At 32.6% G+C, this 12,063-nt stretch overlaps 1 protein-coding gene across 1 annotated transcript; it reads right to left on the bottom strand.

Annotated features, from left to right (window-relative positions):
- Window positions 1-9,690: 9,690 nt before the first annotated feature.
- LOC115226743 (GATA zinc finger domain-containing protein 14-like) lies at window positions 9,691-11,204 on the bottom strand. Its single transcript, XM_029797763.1, has 2 exons — window positions 10,188-11,204; window positions 9,691-9,696 (listed from the first exon to the last, which is right to left on the bottom strand). Exons 1-2 carry the CDS (start codon window positions 11,202-11,204, stop codon window positions 9,691-9,693), a joined length of 1,023 nt encoding a protein of 340 aa, XP_029653623.1.
- Between the last annotated feature and the right edge of the window lie 859 nt (window positions 11,205-12,063).

Genomic DNA, 12,063 nt, shown 5'->3' with positions numbered 1-12,063 from the left:
TAAACGATCAGAATTTGTTGGTTAATGATCTCGTTACTAATAATCAACTTAATTATTATATCGACCTGGTGGATGTATTTTCCAGAAACATTTCTCTCAGTGAAATGTTGTCTTCCACTTTATATCTACAGGACCTGACAGTTTCTGATAAAGCCAGACATATTCTTCTCCCTAAACATTTGGGAGACAAAGAACCAGCGGAGATTAATCGTTTGGTTCTTACTGAAAATAATCTGATTGCAGGATATGACAGGAATAATGGATACATTAAGATATTCACATTGGATGGTCACCTATGGGATTCAATCAAAGTGAATGTTTATGGTTATATTAAAATGTGTCGATGGCAGTCAAACACACTGGTCATTACGGGTAGGGATTATAAAGATGATAAATACCAACTGTGGACATTAAAAGTGGAATTTCCATTGTCGTTGGTAATTTACCAAACGAGAAATGATTATGAATGTGTGGCTTCTTTATCAAACAATCAACTGGTTTTTAGTGAAAGGGGAGATGTAAGACATTTGCATTTTGTTGATATTGATGAAATACATTCGAGTGTGAAGGAAATAAAAAAAATAGACATACCTGAACCATTAATAGGGAGAGACGAAGATGGAGATTATTTTGGTACAATCCAGGATATTAAAGTTACTGATGAAGATGTCATCATTGTCTTCAACTGGAGATTCATCATTTTCTTCAACAGTGGTGGTCAATATTTACATTCAGTCAGACACTACATGCAGTATGTTGGTGATGATGACAAGATGAATATTGATGACAGTTTTTTGTACATTCATGGTCAGTGGGAGAAATATTTTGTTTCATCCGGATGTCGAAACATTTTGTGTTTGACCCAGAATGGGGAATACAAGAGAATATTTTTAAATAAAAGAATTTATAAAGATGAAGTATATTTCTCCAGTATAGACTGTAAAGGACCAAGGTTTGTTGGAAGCCCCTGGAGGGGAAGGAGAGAGATTGAATTGTATGTTGAAGGGTTGTTTATGGTGAATCGAGACAGCTTCCCGGTTGCTCGTTTACAAACAGACGAATGTCCTGTTCAAGTGAAAGATTTTGATGTCTCTGAGGAAGGAAAGACAGTTGTGTGTGAAAAAGCCAATAATGGAAATGTTAAAATATTCAATGAAGACGGCCAGTTGCTATGTCACAGAAATGTTGCAAGTTTAGTTGGTGGTGTGTGTTTTACACAAGAATCACACATAATGGCCACGGTTCCTAAAAGGAAAGAAATACTTCAACTGAATGGAGAAGATTTGCAGACATCTCAAGTTTGGTCGAGTCTCATCCCTTATGGTGTAATATGGAGAAAAGTGGCGGGTATTTACTGGTGTGTACATAATGAATTGATTGAATGTCATTGCATAAAGATTGATGGGGACCAAGTGAACATTCTGGAATCTGTGTCGTCATTAAATCTTGATTTTGGTCTTCGTTTCCCTTCCATTACATCTGAAACGAACAAGGAAATATTCAGTAATGAATTAATTAATAAATTGGAATTCAGAGGAGGAGATGGAGATGGAGGAGGAAGAAGAAGAGGTAAATCAGGTGAAATAATTGGTGAAGGTAGATTAAAGGTGAGATGTGGTAATTACATAGCGGAGATTAATAATTCAGGAATTGATGAAATATCAGTGAGGAGACTTCCATATAGGACAGCAATGGTCCCTTTTTCCATTCCTGCATTCGAGGAACCTGTTGATTATGATTATAGGGACATTAGAGACTGGAACAGTAAACTAATTAAGTTAGATGAGAATGTGAGTGTATTGATATTTCGAGAAAGTGTCACATTAATCAGAACAACAACAACAACAGTGGACATACTTCAACATGAACAACAACAACGACCACCACTGGACATATGTCGGTGGACAGAGGAATGTTTCATTGTCGCCTTTGGGAGAGAAATGAGGGTCTTCAACAGGGATCTCCATCGTTTAAAAACCATCAGAACTGAGAAATACTACAACAGGATTTATAAATACAACGACAATCAACTCGTGTGTGGTGGTCATTATATTAGAGACATAACTCAAGAAGAGAGACACAAGAAATACAAAAGAAGATGGGAGAACAACAAGGATTTCTATTATTGCGATGACCCCGACATCTTTCACCGTTATTATGTGGATGTGGTTGATATCAAAGATGGGAAATGTAAAGATGAAGTGTGTTGTGGGAAGATGAGGAGATTGGGAAGGTTGGAGGGAGATGAAGGGGTGGAAGATGTGGGAGTCACATCTGTTGGTGATGTTGTTGTTGTGAGGAGGGAGATGAAGGAGGAGGGGTTTGGATGGATGGAAGTTTTGTGTTTTGTGGAATGGTTCAGGGAAAAGTCTTTGGTGAGGAGGATAAGAATAGAAGAAGTATTTTATTTTCTGGGATATTATATTCCAAGACCTCATCTGACCATAATTGGTGAATGTGTTTATATAACAGATTTAATAAACAATATTTACGAAATACCTCGACATATTGAAGAGGAAACATCTGAAGATGATGAAATCCTGGTATTAAAAGATAATCCAAAATATTTACTCCTCAGAGGGGATGATAATGAAGTCGTTGAACTTCTTGGTTTGGATGTTTCAGACAATTCTTTGATGGTTTTTGGAATTATTCCTGGACGTCAATCTTTTGCTTTCTTTTATTTTGACAAATAAATATTTCCAGAAATATTAAACTTCAATCTTCTTCTTCTTATTGTTGTTGTTGTTGTAAATGGCTTCGCCCGGGAATCGAACCTGCATCGCATACATTGCATTCTACACACTAACACTTATTGTTGTAACGTTCCTCAACACACTCTCTTTGTGTGTGTGTGTGTATATTTATATACAGTATATATACATGTGTTTATATATATATATACACACATATTTAGGAATGTATGTATAGAAATAAGGCTATAAGTATGTATGTTTGTGTGTGTGTATATACGCATGTATATATATGTATATATATATATATATACGCATGCATGTATGTATAGGAATGTCTGGTCCGAAAGCAGAGACTTTCATAATCATTGATTCTCCATTAAAAGGCAGACGACCACCGCCGCCGTCTCCGCCGTCGTCGTCGTCGTCGTCGTGGTCGTGGTCGTCATCATCATCATCATCACCATCATCATCATCATCGTCGTCGTCATCATCACCATCATCGTCATCATCACCATCATCGTCATCATCATCATCATCGTCATCATCATCATCATCGTCATCATCGTCGTCGTCATCATCATCATCACCATCATCGTCATCATCATCATCGTCGTCGTCATCATCATCGTCATCATCGTCATCATCATCATCATCAGCATCGTCGTCGTCATCATCATCATCATATCGTCGTCATCATCATCATCATCACCATCATCATCATCGTCATAATCACCATCATCATCATCATCATCACCATCATCGTCGTCGTCATCAGCGTTGTGTGTGCGTGTGTGCAGTCTGCATCTGACAGTTTTTAACGTTTAATAAGAATAGATTGTTGTTGTTGTTGTAGTGACATTCCAACTGCACACACGCACAAACATTGCCTTTCGTCCTCGTAGGGTTGTTGTTGTTGTTGTTGCTGTTGGGGGTTCATAAAAAAAGAGAAGGACACTTTAAGAAGCATTCAGTAAAAGCTTTCCCATAGCTGGTCATTTTTCACGCTAGAAATAGAAACCACTTTACTTTTCATATAAAATTTGAAGGACAGATAAGAAGCATTCATAAATAAAATTGACCTGTATATGGTCTCATTTCATGCTAGAAAGAGCCACAAAAACCTTCACATTTTTGTCTCATCACAAATAAAAATCCAAGGACAATTTACAAAACATCCATGTCAAATATTGTCCTATAGATGGCCTAACATCATGCTAGAAATAACAGCCAAATACTCTGAAATTTGTATCGTTTTTCATCAAAAAAGTGAAGGACACTTTAAGAAGCAACTCTAAAAATATTGTCCTGCGGCGGTTTAAGTGTAAAATATTATAAAAGTATGCATCTATGAGTTTTATGTGTTTAAAAAACATAGCAAAGACATGTGTGTATATGTAGGTATATATAAATATACATGTGTATAAAGGTATTTTTGTATAAAAAAGGGTATTTTTGAATGAAATTTGGTAGAAATAACTTTCAAACGATGTAGATTACGATTAAAAAGAAATTTGTTGGCAAAATGTTTTGTAAGGGTTCGAGGGAAAAAGTGTGTGATTTAAGGGAGATTTGGCTGTTGTTTCTAGCACACCACCCTCCTTGTCTTCTCTTTTTTTCTCATTTTTTCCCTCAGAAACACATTTATGTTACAAAAAAATAAAAAGAATATTTTAAAAATCTCTGATTATTTTTAGCCCCACTTCCTGGCCCCCGATTCTTTCTCTTTATATAATTGTAAAATATTGGAGAGCCTGAGAAGATTCTTGCTGGGATTTATCCACAGGGATTTAAATAAGAGCTTTGTAAAAGAGGATTTCTTTTGAGAGCATCCTTTTCTGTTAGAAAATGAAAGTGGAAGTTTCATTAAAAATATCCATTTTCCTGGAAGTTATGAGGAAACAAAGTCGATGGGGTGTTCATCTGTATGTATCCCACAGGATGTATATATATATATATATATATATATGGCATAGTTTCGGTTGTAGTAGCACAGATTTCCGTCGATTTCCGTAAAAAACTTTTATTTTTTTACATAAGTAATGAGAGCGAAAGAGACTAAGAGGAAGCGATTTTACGACGAGAAGGTTTCACTTTGAAGTCGGCCTGTGTGCGTTTGATGGGGTGTGGGAGACAGACAGTATGTTGTGTAAGTGAAGTGCTTCTGTTAGTGTGTGTGAAGAGACAGAGAGAGTAATGTGTGAAAGAGAGAGATAACTGATTTTTTTACTCGGTGTATGTGTATATGTATGTATGCATGTATGTGTGTGTGTGTAAGTACGTGTGTGTGTGTGTGTATGTATGTATGTATGTATGTATGGCCGATTCAGTGTTTACATTATTTCGAATTAAAACGAAAGATTACCTTGCGGCGCCTGTTTATGTAACAGTCTGCTATGTAGAAAATAATGAGGTTGACTCAATGGAATAATGACAGTGATCGAAGATATAGACAAAATTTTTTTTATTTAATCGTTATACATGCCTTGTCGACTGCTACTGTGCAGCCTTAATGTCTCTGTTGATGTGACGATGGTGAAATGGTAAGAAAAAGATGGGAGAGTTATAAAATGAGGAGATATTCTTCTCATGAGAAAAGAGTTGCATTCAAAGGAAAAAAAAAGTTAATAGTCTATAGAGGTGCACAGAAACTGGGTGCAAGCATGCATATATATGCATGTGTAAACATTGTGTTGTGCAGCAAAAGGAACGAACAGTACAAAATGTGTAAGGAAAAGTGACAAAATCCGATTGGTAATGTTCTGTGTGAAAAGTCTATGCCGGCCATACATACATACATACATACATAAACACACACACATACATAGATACATACACACACACACACACATACATGCATACATACATATACACATACACCGAGTAAAAAAATCAGTTATCTCTCTCTTTCACACATTACTCTCTCTGTCTCTTCGCACACACTAACAGAAGCACTTCACTTACACAACATACTGTCTGTCTCCCACACCCCATCAAACGCACACAGGCCGATTTCAAAGTGAAACCTTCTCGTCGTAAAATCGCTTCCTCTTAGTCTCTTTCGCTCTCATTACTTATGTAAAAAAATAAAAGTTTTTTACGGAAATCGACGGAAATCTGATCTACGACATACGAAACTTCGCCATATATATATATATATATATATAACTGTAGAAATGTAGGTGTGTATATATATATTATATGTGTTTGTGTATATATATATTATATGTGTTTGTGTATACATTTATTCATTTATATGTACAAGTTTAAAAAAGAAATATCAAAAAATGTTGGAATATTTGAGGTATTGGATAATTTCCGACTCTATTGTATAGGATTGGCGATACATTTATATAGGAATACAATTATTCATTATTATACGTAGCCTTCTTGCACACACATTAGCATACCTCGTAGGGAAGACGACGGGTAAGTCCATTTGTGACCACCCATGCTTAAGGGTGTCTGGTGATATTTCGGGTCTGGTATCGCACAAACCGCCCAGTCTGGAGTCTCTCTATAACTTCTGCCGCTTCCCGTTCAATTGTTTCTATTTGTCGCTTAGCAACGCTAATTTGAATGACAAAAACGTGGGGGAAAAGGCGGGAAATCCGAGTCTAAATTATTTATTTAAATCAAAGAGACATTGTCAGCATTTTTATGAATTAAATAATATTAAATGACATTAAAGGTCTCACAATTAAGTCATTAATTAGGAATTATAATTAATTTGGACGTGAAAAAGAAAATTTCCATTTGGACGGAACGCGTGTGAATATATATGTATGTATTTAATGTGTACGTAGGCGGGTAAATGTATGTATAGATGTATATATATGTATATGTATGTGTGTGTGTGTGTGTGTGTGTGTGTGTGTGTGTGGTGTGTGTGTGTGTGTGTGTGTGTATGTGTATGTATAATCGGATGAGTATGAATATATATATATACACATAGAGAGATACATACACGGAATCTATCTATATATATATATATGTATGTATGTTATAAAATGAGATAGGGGTTGAAAATTCAACCCACCATGGGATAATATATATCCAATATACTGCTAGATAGGTACCCAACAAATTTAATACATAGATGTTAACAATTGTCAAACAATCAGTTCATCTATTGCATTATATGGGTAAAGGTAATAATATTACCGTAAATTAATACTACAAAATTAGAGAATGGAGAAATATACTTAAATCAGTAAAACATCAACTATCCGATGATACTCAATCCATACTTTAATACACCATTACATATGAGTAAAGGCAATACATAAAATGAAATGAGATATACAGTAATAGTAAAAAGATAAAGAGATATAAGTAAAAAATTTTTTTCAAATATAATATGCAAATAAATCAAAACTGACAGCTGTTTCGGCAGTGAGGACAGTCATACCTCATTTAACCTATAAGCCATAAAGGCAGGTATAAATGAGGCATTAACAAGGATGCCCCACGGCCTCTTCAGAGAATTAAATTAAATTTGTTATAATAGTGAAAAATATTATACAATCATATACATATAAATATAAAAATATAAAAAAATAAAATATAAAAACTTATACATCATAAAGCTACACTTATATAATATACTACACATTTGTACAAAAAAGGAAAGCAAACAGAACAAAATAAAACAAAATATATAATAGTGTATATATTAATATCAATAAGTACCGATATTATACATATTTGGCTAGTAGTTTTTTATATATAAAAAAAAAAAAAGGCTAACATATATGGAGATGGAAAATAATAAATAAATCCGTGGTATAGTTCATAAGATACTAAAGCTATAAAAGTTAATAAAAATTACTATTAATAATAATAATAATAATAATAATAATAATAATAATAATAATAATAAAATATAATAAAAAATAGATACAGTTAAGTTAGCACCAAGTCCATCCTTACAAGATCGAAATAACTATGAGTTAAGAAATGCTGACCACTAGGTAAAGAAAAAATAGATTAATTCTAATGGCTATAGGTTTGAAATTTAAATCACAAAAGAAAATTATACGGTTGGTTAGTCAGGGAACGCCAATATTCACACACGCATCTACAGATCAATCGCACATACACACATAGTAATATGTATATGCATACACTTATACACATACATAATTCCAAGCAACAACTAGCACATAGATAAACAAAAAGGGAAGCAACTATGCTACAATTTAGTCCTTCAAAATTATAATATGCCTCAATAATAAAAGAAGAACCATCCATGCATTCCATAGAATATTTAATTTAGATATAAATATATTTTTAAATATCAGTATGTTACTAAGTCAGATACTTATTTCATGGGTAACTTAAAATTTATAACACCGGTTTGTTGCAGAGTAAAACATACGGTTGTTAGATTTATCGTAAGTTTGTTATGGTTTTAAGTACGCTAAATTATAAAATAAAATATAAAATATATATTAATTTAAATATTATAAATAAGCCACTTATTAACTTAATAAATATAGTGCCATAATATACCAGTTTAGGCATTAAAGAATAGAAGGGGAAGTATTAATGTAAACGCTTATGAGAACAACATAGAAATTTTAAATAAATTTTATATTATAAAGATTTAAGATGAAGAGAGATAAAATAAATAAGAAGGAATAAATACGAAGGAATAAATACTGTTATACACATAATTATAAGTACAAACCAGTATATATGTATTCATATATTATTAAAATTAAATAAAAATAAATGATAGATATGTATGTATAAAACTACCCAAGTATAATTAAATAAGTAAAAATAAATAGGTAGCAAATTATATGACTTGATATGTATGTAAACATCTACACTTAAATAGGCAAATAAATAAATAAATAGAAGACTAGAAGCAAAAATTGATAATATTACAATAAAATGGAAAATAAATAAAAATAATAAATAGAGTGAATATATATGTTATATTGTTGAAAGTAAATATGTATGGAAGGATAGTTTAAAGTACAGATCCAGAATATATATATAAACTAAATATATGAGGCTGGTAATAATTATAAAGCATAATGCATGTAAATGAGAAAATGAAAAAAATGAAAAAGGTTTATCAGTGAGTAGCATAAGATACAAATTAAGGTGAGTACAGAAAGACCAAATATACAATAAAAACCTTCTAAATAAACACATACAAAAAACCTATAATCTCAACCTAAACCCACCAAACTCACAAAAGGCTCTCATATATTACATATTATATAATATCATTACATTATCCAGAGCTAGGTATCTACCCAAGATGTATATATATACTATGCAATATACTATGCAATATTAGAAAACTTCAAAAATCACACATTACAAGGCAAGTACCAAAATGAATATGTTATTTTATGTCACATTGCAATTCTCTTAAAAAACAAACAAAAACCCACATACAAAAAACAAGAAACCAATAATACTAGACACATCCATTAATTATTATACAAATGTAGCTATAAAAATTATAAAATTGTAAAATATATAAATTGTATACTTTAGAAATTATAGAAGACCACCGGTATATTTAGTTAAAGAAGGGTGTTAAAAAATTAATAATAGTGGAAGTGCTAAGTTCTATTTGAATCTAGAAAAGGTGAACGGTAGCCTATGAATACAAAAGAAGTTTTTTTCATTAATGTTGTTAATAATTTGCCGACCCGCTTTAATAATGAAGAAAATTTCATTAATACATAGAGAGCATTTTTTATTTTTTCCATTATACACAGGTGCTGAAGTTAGTATTTTCCAGTTTAATCTAAAATCTAAGTTCTTATTTTTAAGCTCCCATATGTATGCACTTAGCCCTGTAGAGTACATTCTATTTTTATTCCTAAAAGTATATCTGTGATAATTCCATCTTTGTTTTATGCTATTCATAGTTGCCCCGATATACACCCTACTACTCAATTGCGTATCTACAGTGCATTGGTAAACTACCTCCTTCCTGAGGCATTGATTACCAAATACACATTTATTTTTATTTCTGAAATTACAAAGATTAACAGAATGAGGAAATCTGAAGTTGGACAACACCCCTATACTACTATTCACATTATAAGTGTTACAATTGTTATCATCATCCAAACCCAAAATCAACGAATGAGTTAATTTCACATTATCGGCTATATTCCTATCACTAGTACTAGTATTGGTAGTAGTAGTATGATCTATTTCATTTATATTATCTCTGACAGGTATATTGCACTCATTATTAGTAAGGAGGTTGTTCCCATTTGTTCCAAGAAAGTTTCTATTCCTATTATTAATGAAGAGGGGCAAGTTTTCCTGGTCTAAATTCAATTTTCTATCCTTATAGAAGTGATCCAGTTTCTTGTTATTAAAAGAGGAGATAATGGTGGCTAGATTATGAGTAATGCTATATCCCACTCTAACAGTACCGTTGTTAATTAAAGGACTAAATTTATTCTTATCCTTACCAAAATGCCTAAAAATAACATTATGCAAAGCTCTCACTATGTTTGTTTTAATCTGCATTGCATATGGGATAATCAACCAAAGAGTATCCTTATCAGAATTAGGATTGCCTATAGAATTAATGTTATTTGTAAAAATCCTATTTGTAGACCAACTCATAGGATTACTATTCTTACCACTGTCATTGTTATATCTATCTATATCAATATTACCATGGTTATTGCGCAAGTAAACTTTACCATTATCATGTCTACCATAAGTTTTAATTCGTATATTATTATTAATATTCCTACTATTACCCGTATGTTTAGATCTATTTGAGCTACCGTTCACCTTTCCAAGGTTAACATCACTTCTACATTTATTATAGGTGTTATCATATATTCCATTTTTACAATTCTTATGCATATTGTTGAATATCCTAAATCTATTTATGTTGTTCCTGATAGTTCTACCTCCATTAGGGGGGTTCCCCTTAGGTATAAACCAAATCTTACTTTTATATCCTGCCTTAAGCAATGCTGCATTGTATCTATCACAGTGTTTGTTAAAAATTTCCTCGTTTGAGGATAAACTAGAAATTCTCTGACTAATGCTCCTCACTAGTGCATTTTTAATTTGAGGGGGGTGATTACTTGAACGGTTAATGTATATTAGGTTAGAATTAGGTTTAATATAGGGTTCATGTAAACCATTAGTAATATTACAATTAACATCTAAATAATTTGCAGAATAGTTTTCACTTTCAATGATAATGGATAGGCCGAAGCTTTTAAAAAATTTATTTATTCTTTTTTTCAGAAGATCTAATCTCCTATTTGATGTATTCCTAACACAAAATAAGGCGTCATCCCTGTATAATCCACCTTTCAATTCAGGGAATTCCCTACTAAAGTTATCTAATAGATACATCCCAACTAGATCAGTCACCTCCGCTGAGTCCGGCGATCCCATTGTGATATCGAACAAGTTGGGTGTGTCCTTTCTAGCCCAAAGTTTATTGTCAAACTCTATTAAAGTTTTCCTGGCTGTTAGTATAACCTTAATCTCCCCCATACTTAATTTAGTGTGTTTTCTAGCAAAAATTAAGGACTTATTTAATATAATAGGGTTAATGGAATTGTAATAATTCTGTATATCGAATTGTATAAATTTATTTCTATTATAGCTAAAGTTGTTACTGTCACAGACCTTAATGGCAGAAAACCAATCCAAAGCACCCTGAGTATTCTTCCAAAGGTTTAGTTTGATTTTATTGCGGATGGTGGGTAGGTATTTATCCAGAATGAGTTTACTTAGTCTGCCTAAGTCAGATTTAGTGGGGCAAATTAATCTGACCTGTGTGTTTCCAAGAAAATTCTCTTTATGATCCTTTAGTGTAATTCTCGGTCTAGATGGGGTGTAGGGTTCCGTTTTTTCTTCTAGGTAGTAGTCAAATATGATTTCCCTGATCTCCAGGTTCAGTTTTCTAAGTGTACTAGAAGGTACCACTTTGTATTTCTTGGTTATTTCCTTGTATATGTGGATGTGTATGAATATCTATATACATATATAGAGAGAGAAATATAAAGTAGAGAGACTGATGTATATACGGAATCTATCTCTCAGACTAAGTGTATGTCTGTCTGTTTTTCTATCTGTCTATCTATCTATCTATCTATCTATCTATCTATCTATCTATCTATCTTTCTCTGTCTGCATTTGTGTGCTTGTTTCTCTCTCTCTCCCTCTTTTCTCTTTCTATCTACCTCTCTTACAGTCTATATATTTGACTGTCTGTCTCTCTCTCTCTCTCTTCTCTCTCTCTCTCTCTATCTATCAATGTATCATCTCTCTCCTTCTCTCCATAATACGCTACGGTGTTATAATATGTACATTTCGCTATTGTGTGTGGCAAGATGGTGTTGGTCTGATG

Source organism: Octopus sinensis, linkage group LG30 (genome assembly GCF_006345805.1).
Source record: "Octopus sinensis linkage group LG30, ASM634580v1, whole genome shotgun sequence".
NCBI classification, from domain to species: domain Eukaryota; kingdom Metazoa; phylum Mollusca; class Cephalopoda; order Octopoda; family Octopodidae; genus Octopus; species Octopus sinensis.
The sequence above is the reverse complement of the archived record's forward strand: the minus strand, read 5'-3'. Positions and strand labels throughout refer to the sequence as shown.